Source organism: Corythoichthys intestinalis, chromosome 5 (assembly GCF_030265065.1).
Source record: "Corythoichthys intestinalis isolate RoL2023-P3 chromosome 5, ASM3026506v1, whole genome shotgun sequence".
Classification (NCBI taxonomy): Eukaryota; Metazoa; Chordata; class Actinopteri; order Syngnathiformes; family Syngnathidae; genus Corythoichthys; species Corythoichthys intestinalis.
In genome coordinates, this window is record NC_080399.1 from 50,102,578 (window position 1) to 50,124,712 (window position 22,135).

The window sequence follows — 22,135 nt, forward strand, 5'->3', positions numbered from 1 at the left end:
ATTTGCTGACTTTATTCAACCATCACTTGAAACTAAAAATAGAAATGAAACAATCAATTTGGTCCCCAATAACAAACAGGTTTGCATCAACGTAAATCAGCGATGATTAGCTGCTAACACAGTCATAACAAACAGTTAGCATGCGTTCGCTAGCATTAGCACATCGTTTAAACCACTACACAACTGGATTTAAGTGTCCGATCGCGAGTGGAAACACACAACAACAACACAGAAGATGATATATACAGGCGTTGCCTCTGTAGATATTTTACAAACATTAACAAAGAACGTAGGCTCGTGGCAGTGTTTCCCTTTCTAACTAACTCGCTTGGATGCAGCATTTCTTCTTCTGCGCGTGTAAGCCCGTTCTTCGCGTGAGGAAGCGCAAGGGCGCCACCACTTGAGTGTGAAGGCGCCATAAAAACTAAAAGGTGCGCATTTCAATATACTGGTAAATAAAAACAGGGGTCCCCAAACTACGGCCCGCGGCTCCATATTTGGTCCGGCCCCCTGAACAATTCCAGAGAGCATTTTGAATTTTTTTTTTTTTTTTTCTCCCTCAGTAGTGTCATTTATTTCCTGGCCTTTTTCAGTGAATAACTCAGAGAGGGTTATTTGGTTATTATCTATTTAATTAATAGTGCTATTATTATTTATTATTATTATATTATATTATATTATTATTTTAATTTTATTTACTTTTGTTCCGTGAAGAATCCACAGTGGGTTATTTGATTGTGGCTTTCTAAAAAAAAAATATTTTTTTTACATTTACGCACTCCTGCAATCGTCACACTTTTTCTGTTACAAACTGACCCCGGCCTCTCATCAGAGAAGGGAAAAGTTGTGTGGCCCTCACAGGAAAAAGTTTGGGGACCCCTGCTTTAACACATATTGCCAAAGGCAGAACAACGACCTATATGCCAATATATACCAATATTTTTTATTTCTTTTAGAAAAATGTTTCAGTAAAATGTTACACATTCTTGTGCATTTGCCACTTATTGCCACAGTTAACATTAAGGCTTTGGGCGTCTTTTGACCTCGTTGTGAGTTTGTAAGGTTGTGACTTGTGATTAAACAAACTCGATGCCAATCACAATGTTTGTTCTTCTTTTTCCCGAAATTAGAACCGATAAGAGAATCGATAAAGAATCGAATCGTTAAGCAATATCGATAATGGAATCGGAATCGGAAAAATCCTATCAATTCCCATCCCTACTTCTGATAGAGCCACTGAAGTATGACAACAAACAAGCCACTACAGCAAAAAGTACATTCAGAACATAACACAAAGTATAAAGAGCCATTTACAGTAGCAATCTAAGGGTCCATACAGTGAGGGTACCACTGGATACCATACAGTATACAGTGAGGGAAGTAAGTATTTGAACAGCATGTGATTTGGAAAGTTCTCCCACTTGGAAATGATGAGCAGGTTTGTCTCCAACGGGGACAGTGCATTGCGTTCTTTTTTCGGTCGGATTATAGTTAAAATGCAACCATAAATCCTCACGCCTGCAGCTTCCATTGTTGATGTTAGATCAGTGGCACTGCTCATATGCACTGCCTCGGGGGTGGGCGGGGGCGTGCTCAAGTAGCAAAACACGGCAGGCTGACTAACTACGAGCACCCAAAAAAAAAAACTACGTGCACATCTATCAAAGGTCATGTATTATGACCATGTGACGGGTACGATGGCGCATTTTCATCCCGTTGTCGTCTCGTCAGACGTAAATTGGCAATCTTTTTGTCACGTTACAGTCATCCAAGACCCGTTTTCAGCTCTTTATCGTTACGTCATTGTCATGAAAAAAATTGTTCGTCAACGAAATGCTTTCGTTGTCGTCGTTGTTGATGAAAACAGCACTGGTGGAGTGGAGGTGGATTTATAAAAGCGGCTAACAAGTCTTTGAGGCTCATAATTCAAGCTAATAGACAGGTGTTCAAATACTTAATTGCAGCAGTATAATACAAATAAGGCAGCACGTTGGCTGAGTTGTTGGCACATCCGCCTCACAGTTCTGAGATCAAAGGTTCAATCGGGCTTCGGCCTTCCTTTGTGGAGTTTGCGTGTTCTCCCTGTGCAGTGTGGGTTTTCTCTGGGCACTCCGGTTTCCTCCCACATCCCAAAAACATGCGTGGTAGGCTGATTGAGCACTCCAAATTGTCCAAAGGTATGAGTTTGTGCGTGAATGGTTGTGTCAATGTGGCCTGCGATTGGGTGGCACCCAATTCAGGGTGTACCATGCCTACTGCAAGTAGTTAGCTGGGATAGGGTACAGCACCTCCGCGACCCTCGTGAGTATAACCGGCATGGAAAATGAATGAATGAATGACTAATACAAGTAAATTGTTAAAAAGTCATACACTGTGATTTCTGGATTTTTTTTAGATTCTCTCACAGTAGACAAGCACCTACCATAAAAATTTCAAACCTGCCCATCATTTCTAAGATGGAGAACTTGCAAAATCGCAGGGTGTTCAAATACTTATTTTCTTCACTGTGTGTGCTGGAGAATGACAGCTGTGGGAGTGATGCAGGCTTGACCAAAAATATAAAATGAGCAGTTGTGCAGTAATTATTCTATTATTATAGCGACAATCGAGCAAACGATAGTCGTTATGCAATATAAATGCAAAGTCATGCACTTGGTAGAAATTATTGAAGGGCGGCTGTGGCTCAGTTGGTAGCTCGAGATTTCCTGAGCCCAAAGCGTAGGCAGTTTGATCCACGGTTAGGTCTGCCCACTGTTAGTGTGCACTTGGGCAAGGCACTTCACACCAATTTGCCCCTCGTGGGTTGCCAGCACCTTCCATGGCTGGAGCACCATTGGTGTGTGAATGGGTGAATGTGAGTTAATGTGAAGCATTTTGGGCCTCATTTGGTAATAACGTGTAGATAAATGCGCTATTTAAGTACTCTTAAAGATTCATTGTGAGCATCAAACGTAAATAAGCTTGCAAGTTTTTAAAATCAACACCAGTTCCAGATTTAGTTGAAAATTACAATATTTCATACACTGAATGTTCTCAAGAAAGACAGCATTTTTTCGCACGGGTTGAAAGTATAAAGTATAAACTAATCCTAATCCTTGCCCTATTTCAGGATGGGACAAGCACTCATATGGTTACCATGGAGATGACGGTCACTCCTTCTGCTCCTCCGGAACGGGCCAACCATACGGTCCAACTTTCACAACGGGTGACGTGATTGGCTGCTGCGTTAACCTCATCAACAACACTTGCTTTTACACCAAAAATGGCATTAGTTTAGGTCAGTGAAGTTGGTTCCCTGTATAGAGTTGAAACCAGACGTTTACAAACACTGTACAAAAACGCACATTTCATTTTTTTGTCTCACTGTCTGAGGTTAAATCAGACTAAACATAAACTTTTCTGTTTGAAGTCCGTCAGAATATCCCCAAATTATTGAATCTTGTTAAGTGTTGCCACAGTAATGAGAGAACGTCTTAGAGAATTTTATTTATATACTGTATATTTTTTTAGATCAAAAGTTATGTTTTCCTGGCATCAAGCAGAATTCCCTTGGAACTGTATGTCATGGTTCAAACGTTTTGGGTAACCTTCACAAGCTTCTGACAGCACTGTGCTGGAATCCTGGCCTATTCCGCCTGACAAAACTGGTGGAACTGAGTGAGGTTTGTCTGTCGCCTTGCTCGGACACACCTTTTCAGATCTGCCTGACGGTAGACAAGAAAAGCCCGCCCGTCTCATCAGACCATAGGACATGGTTCCAGTAATCCATGTGCTTTGTTGACATGTCTACAGTCTTCAGAAGAGGTTTCCTCCTGGGGTGACAGCCATGCACAACATTATGATGTAGAGTGCGGCGTATGGTGTGAGCACTAACAGGCTGACCCCCCACCTCTTCAATCTCTGCAGCAATGCTGACAGCACTCCTGTAATGAGTCACATGACATTTTTGAGGGAAAATGACAAGCAGTACTCAATTTGGACATTTAGGGATGTACGTATTTACTAAGGGGTGTACTCACTTTTGTTGCCAGGGGTTTGGATATTAATGGCATATTTTGAGTTCTTTTGAGGCGAAAATAAATTAACTCTATTATATAAGCTGCACACAGACTACCGGTACTTTTCATTGTGTCAAAGTGTCATTTTGTCAGTGTTGTCTCTTTAAAAGATATACTTAAATATCTGCAGAAATGCGAGGGGTGTACTCACTTTTGTGATACACTGTATATGACCTCATCATCTGGTCTTCCCATGTTTTTTTAAAGACATAGTACTATTGGTGAATATTAACCTTTGTAAGAAATGCTCATTATTGTGACATTTAACAAAATTAAATAATTATGTAACCCTGACTGACCTGAAACGGGAGAGGTTTAGTTTGATTTGACTTGAGACAGTGAGACAAAAATTGAAATGTGTTTTTACGCAGTGTATACAAACGTCTGGCTTCAACTTTACATTCATATTACTATATTAAAATCATTACTCTTTTATCATAGTGTTGCTTGGAATCCTCATGTGTATTCTTTTTTTAAACTTATTTTTACCTTACAGGTGTGGCTTTCACGGACCTTCCTGTAAGTATTATTTTGCAACATTGTTACCTGATCAGGTTAAACGATTTAAGGATTCAAGTTTTACTTTGACTTAGTAGAAAAATGATTCATCTTAGGGGCCGTTCACACGATAATGAGGGGAAACCAAAGAAAAAAAAAACTTTCCCAGATGATTATATCGTTTAGACCGGGGTATCAAACCAATTCCACAAAGGGCCAACAGGGTACTGGATTTCATTCACACCAATACAGATTAACACATGAATCTTTTTTTCTGAAACAAGCAATACCTGAATGCAATCACTTGATTACACTTGAAGTAAAGGTACCCTCGTCATTGGATGGGAAGAAGACGTGCACCCGCTTGGCCCTTCATGGAATTGGTTTGACACAAGTGGTTTAGACTAGGGGTGGGTAAACCATTCCACAAAGTGGGTGCAGGTTTCCGTTCCAACCAATACCTTTTCACCAATTTGGTGTCTTGAAAGCTCATTCGGTTGATAGCAGCCTGTTGCTTCTTGTTTCAAAAGAAACCTAATTGGTTAAACTGTCTGTGCTGAATCAGTTGGAACAAAGACCAGGATGCACTACGGCCCATAAGAACCAGTTTGCCCACCCTTGCTTTAGACAGAGACAGCGTTTTGGTGGGAAAAAAACGCAAAAATCTGAAAACTCCTTCTAGTGTGGAAATCTTGAATATCCTCCACCTTATCATTGCCATCTAAATGGTTGAAAACGCAAAAATGAGTTTTAGTAGCAGCTGTAATCAGTAGGGTTGCAATGGTACACTGAATTGTACTTTTGCTTCGGTTTCTTGAAGTGCTGAGTTGGGTTAATTTTCGGAACAAAAAAATGCAAGAAAAATACTTGACGCTTTTATTTTTGATAATGTAAATGATAGAACGTGTGTAAATAAATAAATAAACGTGACCCCTTTGGGTGATATTTCCCAAAAAATACACAGTTTCTAAAATCAATAGTAGCAATGATAAAATATTAATATAATAATAAATTAACAAGCAAAACTAAATTTTTTAACCTTTTGCAGTAACAACATGAACATATGTAATTATCCAAGATGAAAAGTTTTTGGTTGAGAGATAACATATCCACATTTTCTGTAGAAAGCACATATTTGGTTGCAGTGACAATCTATAGCTGATTTTCATACCTGTAGATTCGACATTTATTGTCGTATTATGCAGTTTTTAATGGGTTAACATATTCGTGCAGCAATGTTGACATAACTTTGGATCTATCCACTTGGCTTTGTCCATTGGTAAGTTTAAGAGTGATGCCAAAGTGTTCCCCCGCGCTGTTACTGGCGACGGCGTCTGCCACCGGCCGCGGCCCTGCTACCAGTCTTTGCGCCGCTCAAGATGGGACGGCCCAACAGTTGTGACATACAGGGGTCTACTAGCTCAAGCTTTTCACTTCCATTTGTAATGATGCCATTTGTTATGCCTGCAAACAGTACTCATTCAGAGCCCTGAGTGTCCGACACTTAAAGCGTTCATGTGGAAACTCCCACAGGACTTAGGTTCCGTACGCAGCGCTTTCCTCGAGCTAATAATACATTTTATGAGGGAAAAAATGCATAAAACAAAACCAATACGTACTACAAATTTCATACACTTTTGGGTCTCCGTGCGCACGCAAATTTCCCCAGAGTAAAAAAAAAGTAACAACAACACACAACTTTTGCATTTTTCCTTCAGACCATATCCATCTAAACGTGGCCTGAAAGGCAGGGGGAAAAGTGGGCCGGAAAGAGCTGGAACAGCGTTCCGGCATGCGGTGATTTGATCCGAAAATATGACTGCAACTGTCAAAACCCCATGTTTAAAAAAAACAACAACAAAAAAAAACAAACCTGCCACGCTGCTGCACATGCATCTCCAATAAGAACAATCTACTAACGTCAGATTTACATAAGTGTTAACAACAAGCCTCACAAAGAGCTTGTGTAGCGTAATCTATTTCCACCGGTATTTATTATTTATTCTTTGTAGTTCTTACCAGCATCTCTCTCTGTATCTGACAAGTCTTATCGCCACATGCAGGCAGAAAAAAAAAAAAAAAAAAAACCTGGACTCTGCTGTCCGTTCAATTGCCTGACGTATTGATGTGATCAGCATGGATGGATAGTTAGCTCTGATTGGTTCAAATGCACATTTATCTCCCCAAGAGAGTCGTGTGGAGGAGGGCCCTGAGAGGTGCGGTCTGCTGCCAGACCCTTCCAGTTTTTTTTGGAACAACAAATAGACGGGGAAAAACTAACCTTGTTGAATTAAAGGGGCAATGCAATGGAACATTGATCAGATCTTTAAGAGAATGGAAAGAGTTGAATAGGTTTATTTTATTTTAATCTTCCATGTTAAGCCATGTTGTGCACTTTGCGCTTAACTTTGTTCATTTATGTAAGGCTACTTGTTTATTCCAAACGTTTCTATCTACTTTCACCCCTGCTGAAAGGTGCAATGATTAATTGACTACTAATTCATGATCAAATTAACCAATAAATACTTAAAGAAAAAGAACATACTAAAAAATATAATTTATAAATATAATTTCAGCCTCCTAACAGTCACTATTCTCAGGTTTGTGTACTCTTCTTGAAAAAAGATTATTAGTTGAACTGTTCCTATGCATGCAATAGCAGGTTAAAAGTGATAGAATATGGATATGTAGATGTATAACTCTTTGACTCTTCTTTTGACCCAGCCTAACTTGTACCCTACTGTGGGGCTACAAACTCCGGGCGAGATTGTCGATGCAAACTTTGGACAGCAGCCATTTGTCTTTGACATTGAGGACTACATGAGTGAATGGAGAGCTAAGATCCATGGAATGATTGCTCGCTTCCCAATTGGAGAAAGGCTAGGTGATTGGCAGGCTGTCCTGCAGAAGTAAGGTTCATTCTGTGATACCCCACCCACCACACACACACTTGCATAAAGATTTGTTCATAAAACTCTTCAATTTTATTTTGTTGCAATTATAGCACCACAGTATTTGTAATGTTTTATTGTTTTACTATTTTGATAGCTATTTTTGACGAAATTGGATTATCCAAATAAAAAAGGGAATTGTTTTTTGATACATCAAATTTAATTTGTCCAAATTTCACCTGAAGCCAAGTGATTTTTTTCTCCTTTAAATCCAGTATGGTGTCCAGCTACCTGGTTCACCATGGATACTATGCCACTGCCACTGCATTTGCTAGAGCCACAGAAACCATGATACAAGAAGACCAGACATCTATCAAGAACAGACAGAGTAAGTAGATAAACTACGCACATGAATAAATTGCTTGAGCTTATAATGTTTCAATCAGCCAATTTAAATAAAGAACAGGGAATCGTAATACTTTTCATTCTACTTAAAGGTATTAGATATACTTACTGTACATAGTTTTTGAGTCTATACTCATTTAGCAATTGAAGCTTTCCTCACTAGCTACACAAGGCCAAAGCAAAACCCCAGTGGCGTGTAGGTGGATGCTAGGCGTGCCGAAAATTGACCGCATGTAGTCACGAGGCTTCACTGGCATAGTACATGAGTTGTGCAGGCAAAAGAAACAAGCTAAACAAAGTTGCATCCATTTTCCACGTACAGATGAGTGACTAGAAAAGGTGGTAGGCACATGAACGAGGCGTGGTTTGAGCTCAGTCGGTGGACAGTTCCGATACCCGACATGACAGACTTATTTTTCCCCATTTTTAAGTCTTAATGCATATGCTTAGCAATTTGTTATGAATTCCAATTTGGAATGCTTGTTAACAACACTCTTTTCTTTGGCGTATCAAATTTTTTAATTGATAACTTCTGTTTCATGGACCATCAAATGACCAAAAACGAATTTTGACCTCAGAGTCGACAGCGGTGTATTAAAATTAGTGATATTTTACTACTTGTTCATCACATATATATATATTTATTAGGGGTGTAATGGTACACAAAAATCTCTGTTCGGTACGTACCTCGGTTTTGAGGTCACGGTTCGGTTCATTTTCGGTACAGTAAGAAAACAAAATGCAAAATATAAATGTGTTAGTTGTTTATTACACACCTTTGTGCTTTCAACAATAGGAACATTAGCCTATACAAAGCTAGAATTCTGCTCAAAAAGTAGCGGGTATTTAAAGATAATCCAACAATTTGCCTTTCAGACCCCGCGTATTGGTGAGCTTTCTTTCTAAAAGAAAAAAGAAGTCCTGTGCTAAAGGCAAACGCAAGCCCAATGACAAAGATTTTAATATGTATTTTACAAATGAAATGCCTCAATGAATCATTTTTTTCCCTTATGAGCGGTTTTCAAAAGTTTTATAGGTGGATTTTCTTAAGTTAAAGCGCCACACAGAAATTAATAAATTTAATTGTGTAAGCAGGATCTGTGTATTATTCTTATTATTTAATTACAGGTGTTTTATCTCATATGATGTAGTATTCATTTATATTGTACATTTATGTTGTATAACTTCAGTTCCTATGTGAATATTAGTTCCTCCTTGTTTTGTTGTGGTAGGAGGGTTTTGTATTGAACACGGGGACGTGTTGGTTATTATTATAGCAGAGAAGACAGCAGTAAATCAACAAAGAAAAGTCAACTGTGCCCTGATCTACCACTCAAGAGATCTAATGGACTCAAAAAGTGGGTTACGATTGCATATTAGTTTGAAAATCGACCGGATCCACTGTATTTTTACACGAGTGACTTCCGGTCTGCCCGATCCTAGCTACCGGTAGTAGTATTGACACAGGAGGGCCGCGTCTGGCATCAAATAATAAACTCTGCCGTTCTTTTCGCATGTGTCGTGTTGAGCCGCTTCTGGAACGCGTCTAACACGCGGCCGCATTGCGACTGGTGTGCATTGGCTGATTGACTTTAACGCTCGCGTTTCACTGCATTCTCGCGGCGGCCACGTTGTCGCGCCGTTGACGTTTCTAGGTTATACGGTCCTACCGTGTTGGTCCTCATTATAGTAGAGAAGACGGAGTAAATATAATCGACACAAAAAAACTGTAACCAGATCGACTCACAGCCTCGAAATGTAAGGGTTACATTACGTCAGAAACTCGTTCAGTACGCCTCCGTTCCGAACCGAGCACCACGTACCGAAACGGTTCAATACAAATACATGTACCGTTACACCCTTAATAAATATATATATATATATATATATTTAATGTACATTGGGGCAAATAAGTATTTAGTCAACCACTAATTAAAAAGTTCACCCACTTGAAAATGTTAGAGAGGCCTGTAATTGTCAACATGGGTAAACCTCTACCCTGAGAGACAGAATGTGGGGAGAAACCCCCCCAGAAAATCACATTGTTTGATTTTTAAAGATTTTATTTGCAAATCATGGTGGAAAGTAAGTATTTGGTCAATACCAAAAGTTCATCTCAATACTTTATTATGTACCCTTTGTTGGCAATAACAGAGGCCAAACGTTTTCTGTATCTCTTCACAAGCTTATCACACACTGTTACTGGTATTTTGGCCCATTCCTCCATGCAGATCTCCTATAGAGCAGTGATGTTTTGGGGCTGTGGTTGGGCAACACGGCTAGGCCACTTCAGGAACTTGAAATGCTTCTTACAAAAACACTCCTTTGTTGCCCTGGCTGTGTGTTTGGGAACATTGTCATGCTGAAAGACCCAGCCACGTCTCATCTTCAATGCCCTTGCTGATGGAAGGAGATTTTCACTCAAAATCTCTCGATACATGGCCCCATTCATTCTTTCCTTTACACAGATCAGTCGTCCTCGTCCCTTTGCAGGAAAACAGCCCCAAAGCATGATGTTTCCACCCACATGCTTCACAGTGGGTATGGTGTTCTTCGGATGCAATTCAGTATTCTTTCTCCTCCAAACCTCTAACCTAACCTCTGTTTCTACCAAAAAGTTCTATTTTGGTTTCATCTGACCATAACACATTTTCCCAGTCCTCTTCTGGATCATCCAAATGCTTTCTAGCGAACCGCAGACGGGCCTGGACGTGTACTGGCTTCAGCAGGGGGACACGTCTGGCAGTGCAGGATTTGAGTCCCTGGCGGCGCATTGTGTTTCTGATAGTAGCCTTTGTTACTGTGTGCCCAGCTCTCTGTAGGTCATTCACTAGGTCCCCCCCCCGTGTGGTTCTGGGATTTTTGCTCACCGTTTTTGTTATTATTTTGACGCCACGGGGTGAGATCTTGCATGGAGCCCAAGATCGAGGGAGATTATCAGTGGTCTTGTATGTCTTTCATTTTCTAATAATTGCTCCCACAGTTCATTTCTTTACACCAAGCGTTTTACCTATTGCAGATTCAGTCTTTCCAGCCTGGTGAAGGTCTACAATTTTGACTCTGGTGTCCTTCGACAGCTGTTTGGTCTTGGCCATAGTGGAGTCTGGAGTGTGACTGACTGAAGTTGTGGACAGGTGTCTTTTATACCGATAATGAGTTAAAACAGGTGCCATTAATACAGGTAACGAGTGGAGCCTCGTTAGACCTCGTTAGAAGAAGTTAGACCTCTTTTACAGCCAGAAATCTTGCTTGTTTGTAGGTGACCAAATTCTTATTTTCCACTCTAATTTGGAAATCTTTAAAAATCAAACAGTGTGATTTTCTGTTTTTTTTTTTCCCGCATTCTGTCTCTCATGGTTGAGGTTCACCCATGTTGACAATTACAGGCCTCTGTAATCTTTTCAAGTAGGCGAACTTGCACAATTGGTGACTGACTACATACTTATTTATTTTGATGAATAGGAATACAGAAGCTGGTGCTGGAAGGACGTGTGGGTGAAGCCATCGAAGCCACGCAGCAACTTTATCCTGGTCTGTTAGAACACAATCCAAACCTTCTGTTTATGTTGAAGTAAGTTGGCACGATTTAAAGCTTGGAATTTCAAGTCAGTAAAATCAAAATCCACATTTTTGAAGGTGTCGTCAGTTTGTGGAAATGGTGAACGGTACAGACAGCGAGGTTCGCTGCTTGACCATACGCTCCCCCAAATCCCAGGGAAGTTACCCGACTTCTCCCAACCTTAGCCCTCGACAGGGGGCTGGAAATTCACACATGCACACTGGAGGTATGTTTGCTTTTAGAACCTTCTTCAGAATCATCAAAGGTGGGCTCAAGCATCACAAAGTTTAGTCAATGCATCTTCCTCTAGGTGTTGACAGCCCAACATGCAGTAATGGGGTGACTCCCTCCAAAAAATCAAAGAGCCACAGCAATGTTGTTAGCAGCAACATGAAATACCCAAGCACGTCATCCTCTGCCTCTTCATCCACCTCCTCCTCACCTTCATCCATCAACTACTCTGAGTCTAATTCTTCTGACTCCACCAAGAGCCAGCCACACAGCAACAACAGCAACCAAGAAACCAGGTATGAATGGCCTGGCTTGATCTGATATCAAGTAACTCTTACTCTTGGAACATAATCTACATTATTTAGATATTAGCGACCTGACAGGCAGCTCGGCGTGTATACACCTCCATGTACTATGTGTTGTTGTAAGTGTCTCAGTTTGGAACTTTTGGGGTGTGACAAAATATCGAAATGGTGATACATCGTGATACTTCGAATCCCAAAAGGTTATCGATATGCTCATGCCAAGAATCGAGGTATTGTTTTCAAAAGGTGTCAATGTTTAAAACAAAAACAAAACAAAAAAAAAAGAACCAACAAGTTGCTACCAAAACCATCCACCATAATACTGACTCAGTTAACTCTGGCTGCCATCGACAGGCTCTCAACACCAAATCCATTCAGACTAGGAAGGGGGAATGAACATTTTCATTCAAAACCAGAGTATTCATGATCACTCATTTACAGGTCACTTCATGTTGAGTTTAAGTCACTGTTTGAGTCAAATCGACAGGAAGTGACTGAAAATCAACCTAAAAGGGCTGCAAATTACCTCGTTCACTGCCATTGGCTGCCACTGACGGCCATAGAGGTGGGAGGGGCCTGTTTGAAGTGGGAGGAGTTCCTTCGCTGCCACCCTCCCAGTTCAAATGGATTGGAATAGTACTAGTGATGAACTTACAGCAGAAGGATGAAGATAGCTTGTTTTTCTCTATTAGTTGTTTTGTAGAATATCCGAGAATGATTTCTGACCAATATATCGACAATCGTTGTATCGTCATATAGTGAGATCGTTATCGTGAGCGGTGTATCAGAAATTGTATTGTATCGTGAGGTACCAAGAGGTTCCGTACCCCTAGTTAATCCTTCATCTAAATTAACTGTAATGAGGTGCTTGACGCTGGAATACCCCCTGGACTTTTTTCATGCTGCTAATTATTGGTTTTGGTGCAGGTGGGCACACTGACCCCTGAATTACCCCTAATGGACATGGCAGCAGCACCACTTACTGCTGTGTGAATGGCTTAATATGCACCTTTAAGCTCTTTGGATGCTCTAATGGTATTGATAAAAGCGCTTACATTAAGTCTTTACAGTTTTCCATTTGCTATTTTTGTGGAAACAATTCAGGACATTTAGTTGCTGTATCTGACTATGCCCAAGTGCAAAAAGAAAGAAATTATGTCCCAATGGAATATTTCTCAGACATATGCCTCCACACGACAACTGATTAGTGAGGCTGATCCATGAATCTTTACAAGTGTTTTCTACACATTGTCCTGGATTTTGGATTAAGACTCATTAAAAAATTGCTGTGTCCTAAATTCTTAATTGAATGTTTGTTACCTTTCTTGATGTTTTATGCAATGCGCAAATTTCACTTTAGTTAACTATGTTTGAGTAGTGACCCACTTGTCTTTGTGTTTGCGTAGTGACAGTGAGATGGAGATTGAAGCGGAGCACTACACTAATGGGGTTGTTGAGGGCTCGTCCGCTCGTATCATGAATGGCACATATAAACACGAAGAGATACTTCAGCCGGATGACAACAGCATTGGTAATGGTGTCACAGGTAAGCACACACAAATACATAGCCCAAACATTACCAAGCTACTTTCCTTCTTTTTCCATGGGAGTTTTTGGGTCTTATTTACGAACCGGATTCCCAAAAAAGTTGGGAAACAATAAAAATTGATGCAATGATGTGGAAGTGACAAATTTCAATATTTCATCCAGAATACAACATAGATTTTCCCATTTTAAGCTTTTCACCTCTCATCTATCATCCCATCTATCTTTTTCAAATTCTCTGTTGTCAACAAATATAGATAAATGATGGGAAAAGGCCATTTTCACCACTGGGAAGCATGCCATCTTCCTACAACAATCTGCAAGTCTGGGGGCCAAAGAGATTAGTTAGTTTTAGGGGCCGTTTACATGGTGATTCTCCGAGAATATGAAAAATTTCAAATTTTCATTTTTATGGTTCCGTCTTCCTTAGAACAATGTCGTAATTCTGCGTGAAAGCGATGTAGTATTCATGCCAGGCCCAAGGGTACATTGCAGATTTACAAGGCGACAGCGAATGATGCACTTTGCCCCCAACAACCTCATCAGTCCGGAAGACAACATACCCGCCTACTCCAAGCAATGGCTTTTTTCTTTTGCTCCAAAAGGCACAAAAATGAAAACATTCAACATATTTAAATCAAAAGTATTATAAAAAAGTAAATATTTGCTCTTTCTAATGTTAAATGGCACCGCTGTGCACGCCCAATGTGACGTGTGCGAGTGCTGACGTTATTGGGGCTGGAGCTTTCCATTGATATGGATGCGGAGCCCGAAACCCCTGCAATCGAATCCTTCCACTTTGGAGCCTGGATTCAATGGTTTGCGTCTTTGCTTTCCATTTTCGCCGACACCATATGAGGGAGAGGCCTTTCTGCAACACAGTCATTGTGTCTTGGTGTCACAGAGTCGCCATGTAAACTGCTCCTTAGTTATCAACTGTCTTGGGCCTTCTTTGTCACAGCTTCCTCTTCATGATGCGCCAAATGTTCTCCAAAGGGGAAAGATCTGGACACCTGGATGGCTGTTTCAACACCTGAATCCTTTTCTTACGCAGCCACGATGTACTTGCACTTCACTCATTCATAAAATGGCCATAATGTTTTAATGTTCTAGACTTTAAAGAAACACGTTTTTTGGGAAATACTTCTAAAACTGATCCCAATGGTTAAGTGGAGATTTTAAAAGACGATTTATGATTTGCAAATTTGTTGAGACCAGTTTCCAGTCTTCGTCTGGGTTTCCACAGCACTGTAGCCCCATAAACTAAGGCTGCGCCAACTTAGACAGTCGGAACTATGTGTACCACTCAAGCAAAAAACAAAACAAACACGTCATTACGGATCTCAAAGGATTCAGGACAACAAGAGAAGCAAAACAAGGATATGCGTTCATTTGGCGTGGTTGTGCTACGTTATTTAGCCTGTGGATCCACTGACTGGTGCTACGTTATATAGCATTTGGATTCATTGAGCGGGGCAAAGACAGTCTTTATGCGTGTACATAGTTAGTCGATAATTGAAATTAAAATGGATGGAGCAATTAATCATCTTTGTGGATGCTTGTCTACCTAGATTGCATCTTAGTCATTATGTGTATGGTTGTCTGTCAACAGGAGATGAGAGTTACAGAAATGGCAGACAACTTTGTGGCGGGAACCAGGCAGCCACAGAAAGGATGATCCAATTTGGACGGGAACTTCAGGCACTAAATGAAAAGCTGTGCCGCGAGTACGGCAAGAACACAACACACAAGAAGATGTTACAGGTAAATGTATTGCCACATATATTTTCGCCTGCACACCTTCACCTGTTTCCATTAATAACTTTGCTAAATCTGTGCTGCAAAGACTTCTCTTATGGTGAAAGTGTTGCGTGCTGCTGTAGAAATTGGGCAGCCTTTTAATTTATACTAAAATACAGCATCTGTCACCTCTTTTAGCCATCCGTCTTCTGTTTACCAGAGGTCAGGCTGCTTAGGCAGCAGCCTCAGAAGGGAAGCCCATATTTTCTTTAGAAGAATGCAAATTGTTCAAACGGGTCAACATTACAATATAGTCGTAAATAATTCAAATAAAAAAAATCTTCTTCAAAAGCCACATGTGCAATGTTGTGACTTTTGTAGGTCTGCGAGCCCAAAGCAATTACACTGACAAATGAATATAAAATAATGCTAAAACAACACTGAAATGCACAATACTAACGGTGAGATGCCGGCAAACACTAAGCACATCACGACACCAGCCACTGACGAGTGTTTATTTTTTTAACTGCTGTTTTATGTGAACATATAATCTAACTTATTTGCTATTGATACTGACTACGTGCCCATCTTTTCGACCGACTCATCCGCAGACCAATGTGCGTGTGTGCCAAAATGTGGAAAGTGTCTGTCTGTTACACCGCTCTCTTGTTCATAACACAACTCAGTAAAGCTGTGCTTTGTGCTATTTTTCTTTTTTTTTTAGCAGCCAGAGCAAAGAAATTTACCATTTCGGATATCCACCAAAGCGAGGAAACGTGAGGCTCGAAGCGGATTGGCGACTAAATTTGTCATTTGTCACTCAAATGCAAGAGTGGTTTAAAAAAAAAAAAAAAAGAAAGAAAAACTCCATTTCATGAGGTTTGCTAATTGCAGCAGTTATAACCTCAATGTTGACGCGATGTACAGTGCCTGACAAAAGTCTTGTCGCTTATCCATTTTATCGAAACAGTTGCTAATAACCTGACTTTTAATTATTCAACTGGTTTCAGAAATGGCTCATTTGAAAGCTAAGATCCTCCCAAATGATGTTGAATGTACAAAAATATATTTGTTTCACTGAAAAAAAGATTTATCATTTAATGAAGACATAAAGGTCAAATTTTGTCGCCTATAGAAAGTGTGAAAATTGAACAAAAAATGTACTTCAAATACAAAAATGTTACATAACATAAGCAAATTAAGTAGTGGTGCTATAAGATCCAAATTTAATATTTTGTATGACTTCCATGGGCTTGAAGGACTGCATCCATGCGGTTCGGCAAGGATTCATACAATTTATTGATGAAGTCATCAGGTACATCAATGAAAGCAGTCTTGCATGCCTCCCAGAGTTCATCAACATTCTTGGGTTTTGTCTGCCATGCTTCCTCTTTCATCCTCTTTCAGACATGCTCAATGATGTTCATGTCTGGTGACTGGGCTGGCCAGTCCTGGAGGATCTTGATCTTCTTTGCCTTGAGGAACTTAAAGGTGGAGATTGAAGTATGGGATGGAGCACCATCCAGCTGCAGAATTTGTCCCTTTTTATGGTTAGGAATGTAAGAGGCAGCTAAGATTTGTTGATATTTCAGACTATTTATGTTGCCTTCCACCCTGCAGATCTCTCACACACCCCCATACTGGATGTAACCCCAGACCATGATTTTGCCACCTCTAAACGTCACTGTTTTCTGAGTGAATCTCGGATCCATGCAGGCTCCAGTAGGTCTCCTGCCATATTTGCGGGCACTGTGGTGTAATTCAATGGAAGATTCACCTGAAAAAGCCACCTTTTGCCACTTTTCCAGCATCCATCCTTTTTACAAGCTGTGGGCCTTGGCAAATGCCACACGGTTTTTTAATTGTCTTTTGTTTAATGCCTGTTTCTGGGCACTGATTCGACCATGGAGGCCATTTCTAGACAGATTTTGACAGACTGTTCTGCTTGACACTGGGACTTCAGGTGACCAGGTCTCGTGGAGCTCTGCTGCAGTGGAAAAAGGGCTGGCTTTGGCAGCCAATAACCGGTCCTCCCAAGCAGTTGTCTTGCAGGGTCTACCTGACCTGGGCTTGTCAAAAACATTTCCAGTCTGTTCATATCTTTTTTTTTTTTTTATCCTCTGTACCTGACGGTGAGACACATTGAAGGTGTCAGCCACATCTGCAGTGGATCTGGTCTTCGGGCTCTTGATAATTAACACTTTGGTCTCTGGAGGAATCTTGGGCATCTTGTCAGAGGTCAGGTTGCAGTTGATGTGGCAGTCCAGTGCACTGGGGTTCTTCTTATACAGACTGCAGAGTTAATTGACCCGTTATTGGTAACGGGTGAAGCTCTAATCTGGGATTGTGTGCATCATTTGACAAGGCGACAAGACTTGGGCTTTACCAAGCTGTAAACATCAGAACACTTTTCAAAAGTTTTGCCTGTCACAGAAATGTTATTCCAAAACCTGTTGGGATTAAAATTATCCATTTCTTGTAAGAAAATATTGATTACAAATATATTAGAGGGACACTCCAGGTCCATGTGTATGCAAGCAAGCGACAAGACTTTTGTCAGGTACTGTAGGTTAATAGTTCAGCTCTAGTACTAACTATAATAATAAACGATGGCATAACATCTACTCAAGTAAAAGTACTGTATGGTTACACATATGACATTTTACTCAAGTAAAAGTACAGGTGTAAAAATCTACTTCAAGTAAAAGTAGTTGTTTTAGAAATTTGCTCAAAGTAAATCTTATTCACTTTTTCCTGTGTGTGGGAGTTAACTTTTTCTACAAAAAATAGCATTTATCTTAGTGATGGCAAATACCGGTACTTAGGATATGAGCAAAATTAATTTTAGTGATACCACCCCCTCCCCCCCAAAATAATTTGAATACTGATGTCGGGGTAATGTAAATTATTAAGAATTCATAATTTCAGCAAATGCTCCTGAAATATCTATTTGGACATGTAAGTGCTTTGCAGGCGAGTCAAAAGCATTGATAAATTGTTTGATCACCTACTTTGTTCAATTTTTCAAAGATCCAGCGGATGTATTATAGAATCAAGAAAAAAAGGAAGGAAATACACCTTACTTGAGTATAATGTTATATTCAAGCAGTTTTCATTCCAGAGTAGCCAGTTTGCCAAGGGACAGTGTTATTTCAAACATTTTACTTGGTATCTTATTGTATGATTTGTTGTTCACAGTTTTGTTTCTGCTGCCCTCAAGTGGAAAAGATATTGATGCAGATAAACAGTTTCCCCCCCCTCCTCAGCAAATACAGGAGTTTTTTTTAATAAACCTTTGGTGGGATGAAATGTGTTGCATAACAGTATCGCTGAAGACATGCCTATGTGCGCAGGATGCATTCAGCCTGTTAGCGTACTCTGATCCGTGGAACTGCCCTGTTGGTCAGCAGTTGGACCCCACACAGAGAGAGTCACTCTGCTCCGCACTCAACAGCGCCATACTGGGTAATGCAAAAACACACTTATTGAAAGATGCTGTATCTGTCACATCACACTCAGCCTATCTGTTTTTCATACACATAATAATTGGGGGATGGAGGGGCAGTGTGCACTGCTTCTATTACTATTCTTTACCACAGCTATCTTTTTGTCTGTCTGTCAATATAAAGGGGAATTAAAAAAAAAAAAGTGCCAAAACCATTGCGGTATGTTTAAAAAACAAAAAACAAATACCAATAACTAACTGGATACAAGTATTGTATATAGTATGTATAAGTTTTTATTTCATGGTTTACATGTGCCAAATGTGACCACCACCAGAGGCACGGGCAACATCAAGCCGATATGACTTTTAATTTGTTAAAATTACTTACTTGTTAAAAAAACGTTCAATTCTTATTTTAATTTTTTTTCAAATTATTAATTAATTAATTAATTTATTAATAATTCATTCTATTTCAATGATTTTAAAATGCGTGATGATTTTGGCACTTTCTTTTTGAATCACCCTGTATTAGGCCTGTCACTAGTTGGGACATCTATTGCCATCAATGGCAGCCAAAGAATTAAAATACGTTAAGTCAGAAGTCAGATTTATGAAACAAAAAAATATCCGAAAGCAAAACACACACGGATAATGTTTCTTTGTATTTCTTTCTTCTTATTCATTTTCTTTTTTTTTTTTTTTTTTAGCCAATTCATTAAAATTAGTTTTAATTTATTTTATTTTATTTTTTGGGATTTTATTTTTATTTATTTATTTATTTTTTTAACGGCTTTTTATTTGCAGTTTTTATCTTGCTATTTAAATAATATTTTTTTCGGAGATGTATCTTTTATTTAATTCATTTATTTTATCTAAAATTACTTTTTTTTTTTTTTCTTTTTATTGGCCATTGCAAAATACATGTGGGCAACACTACAATGTCAAATGTGGGCCGCAAATTATTGTCCCTATGGGTCCCTATGTCCCTTATGGGCCCTCGGGCTGCATTTGGCCCCTAGGGTGCAAGTTTGAGATTCTTGTCCTAAATGAGTGCAGTAAAAACATTTAAGAAAAGAAAGGATAATTGGTGCATTGAAAGGTTTAAGCATGAGTATCGTTTTAGATCATGTACTCGTACTGTACACTCATTGGTGGCGCGTTTTGACTCATGTTGATTCTGATTTGATTTCTCTCATGTTTAGAGTCCCAAAATCTGCCTAAGCAGCCTCCTCTGGTGTTAGCACTGGGCCAGGCTACGGAGTGTGTACAACTAATGGCCCGAGTCAGGTCTGGGTCTTGCTCCTTTGCCAGAGTAGACAACTTTTTGCTTTAGCCCTTGTGTAGGTGGGTATGAACAATACAATGGGAAAAAAAATATATATCTATATACAGTGCTGCTCGAAAGTTTGTGAACCCCACAGCGATGGTCAGATTTTTTGTAAAAAAAACTAAAATAACCTTATTAAATGTTAAGTTATACCCAAATCCACAATACTGACATTCCAAATAATGGACTGAAACAAAAGAAATAGTTATATTGTCATTCTTTATTTAACAAAAGTGGTTGATTTAAGTAAAACTCAGATATCATGTGTGCAAAAGTATGTGAACCCCTTCAGTTAATAGGATTTTGCGCCTCCTTTTGCAGAGATTACCTCAACCAAACGGTTTCTGTAGTGACTAATCAGCCTCTCACATCTACTTTGGGGGATTTTTGCCCATTCTTCCTTGCAGAACGCAGTCAGTTGAGAGAGGTTTGATGGGCGTCTGGCATGAACTGCTCGCTTCAGGTCCCGCCACAGCATTTCAATGGGATTTAGGTCAGGACTTTGACTGGGCCAGTCCAGAACACGAATCTTCTTCTTTTTCAGCCATTCCTTGGTTGTATTGCTGGAATGCTTTGGATCATTATCATGTTGCATGATCCACCTTCTGCCAAGCTTTAACTTCAAAACAGATGGCGTCAGGTTATGTTCTAGGATTTGACAATATTCCTCAAAATTCATGATTCCCTGGACTATGTGGAGTTGTCCAGGTCCTGAGGATGAAAAGCAAGCCCAGATCTTGACATTCCCACCTCCATGCTTCACTGTTGGGAGAAGGTTCTTTTGGTGGTATGCAGTGTTGACTTTTCGCCAGACATGGCGGTTTTGGTTGTGACCAAACAGTTCAATTTTGCACCTACATCAGTTGATGAAAACTCTTTTTAATTTAGTCTCGACAACACAACTGTTAAAAAAACAAAAAAAAACTACTGAATTGATTGATTAGGAAATCAGGTTGAAATAATAGAAAATTCCAAAATGTTGAGGGGGTTCACAAACTTTTGAGCAGCACTGTATACATATACTGTGTATATGTACAGTCCCTGACCAAAGTCTTGTCGCTTATCCATTTTGTAGAAACAATTGGTAATAACCTGACTTTTAATTATTCAATTGGTTTCAGAAATGGCTCGTATGAAAGCTAAGACCCTCCCAAATAATGTTAAATGTACAAAAATATATTTGTTTCACTGAAAAAAGATTTATCATTTAATGAAGACATAAAGGTCAAATTTTGGCAAGACAAAAGTTTTGTCGCCTACAGAAGGCAGTGTAAAATTTGAACAAAAAAATCTACTTCAAATACAAAAATATGTTACATAACATAAGTGAATTAAGTAGTGGTGCTGTGAGATCCAAATTTAATATTTTGTATGACTTCAATGGGCTTGAAGGACTGCATCCATTCGGTTCGGCAAGGATTCATACAATTTATTGATGAAGTCATCAGGAACACCAAAGAAAGCAGTCTTGCATGCCTCCCAGAGTTCATCAACATTCTTGGGTTTCGTCTTCCATGCTTCCTCTTTCATCCTACCGCAGACATGCTCAATGATGTTCATGTCTGGTGACTGGGCTGGCCAGTCCTGGAGGATCTTGATCTTCTTTGCCTTGAGGAACTTCGAGGTAGAGATTGAACTATGTGATAGAGCACCATCCTGCTGCAGAATTTGTCCCTTTTCATGGTTAGGAATGTAAGAGGCAGCTGTGTTGATATTTCAGCAAAAGTGGCAAAAGGTGGATTTTTCCAGATGAATCTTCCATTGAATTACACCACAGTCGCCGCAAATATTGCAAGAGACCTACTGGAGCCCGCATGGATCTGAGATTCACTCAGAAAACTGTGAAGTTTGGTGGTGGCAAAATCATGGTCTGGGGTTACATCCAGTATGAGAGATCGGTAGGGTGGAAGGCAACATAAATAGTCTGAAATATCAACAAATGTTAGCTGCCTCTTACATTCCTAACCATAAAAAGGGAAAAATTCTGCAGCAGGATGGTGCTCCATCGCATACTTCAATCTCTACCTCGAAGTTACTCAAGGCAAAGAAGAGCAAGATCCTCCAGGACTAGCCAGCCCAGTCACCAGACATGAACATCATTGAGCATGTCTGAAAGAGTATGAAAGAGGAA

General features: G+C 39.8%; 1 protein-coding gene across 1 annotated transcript in view; it reads left to right on the plus strand.

The window, feature by feature from the left end:
- ranbp10 (RAN binding protein 10) overlaps nucleotides 1-22,135 on the plus strand; it is a 46,517-nt gene that overhangs the window by 21,006 nt on the left and 3,376 nt on the right. The window contains exons 4-14 of the mRNA XM_057836598.1: nucleotides 3,110-3,277; nucleotides 4,555-4,577; nucleotides 7,281-7,465; nucleotides 7,723-7,835; nucleotides 11,315-11,423; nucleotides 11,489-11,637; nucleotides 11,722-11,938; nucleotides 13,354-13,493; nucleotides 15,105-15,256; nucleotides 18,586-18,697; nucleotides 19,880-20,021. Of these exons, the coding sequence (XP_057692581.1) occupies nucleotides 3,110-3,277; nucleotides 4,555-4,577; nucleotides 7,281-7,465; nucleotides 7,723-7,835; nucleotides 11,315-11,423; nucleotides 11,489-11,637; nucleotides 11,722-11,938; nucleotides 13,354-13,493; nucleotides 15,105-15,256; nucleotides 18,586-18,697; nucleotides 19,880-20,010 (1,499 nt within the window). The 3' untranslated portion in view covers nucleotides 20,011-20,021. The remainder of the gene's footprint in view (nucleotides 1-3,109; nucleotides 3,278-4,554; nucleotides 4,578-7,280; nucleotides 7,466-7,722; nucleotides 7,836-11,314; nucleotides 11,424-11,488; nucleotides 11,638-11,721; nucleotides 11,939-13,353; nucleotides 13,494-15,104; nucleotides 15,257-18,585; nucleotides 18,698-19,879; nucleotides 20,022-22,135) is intronic.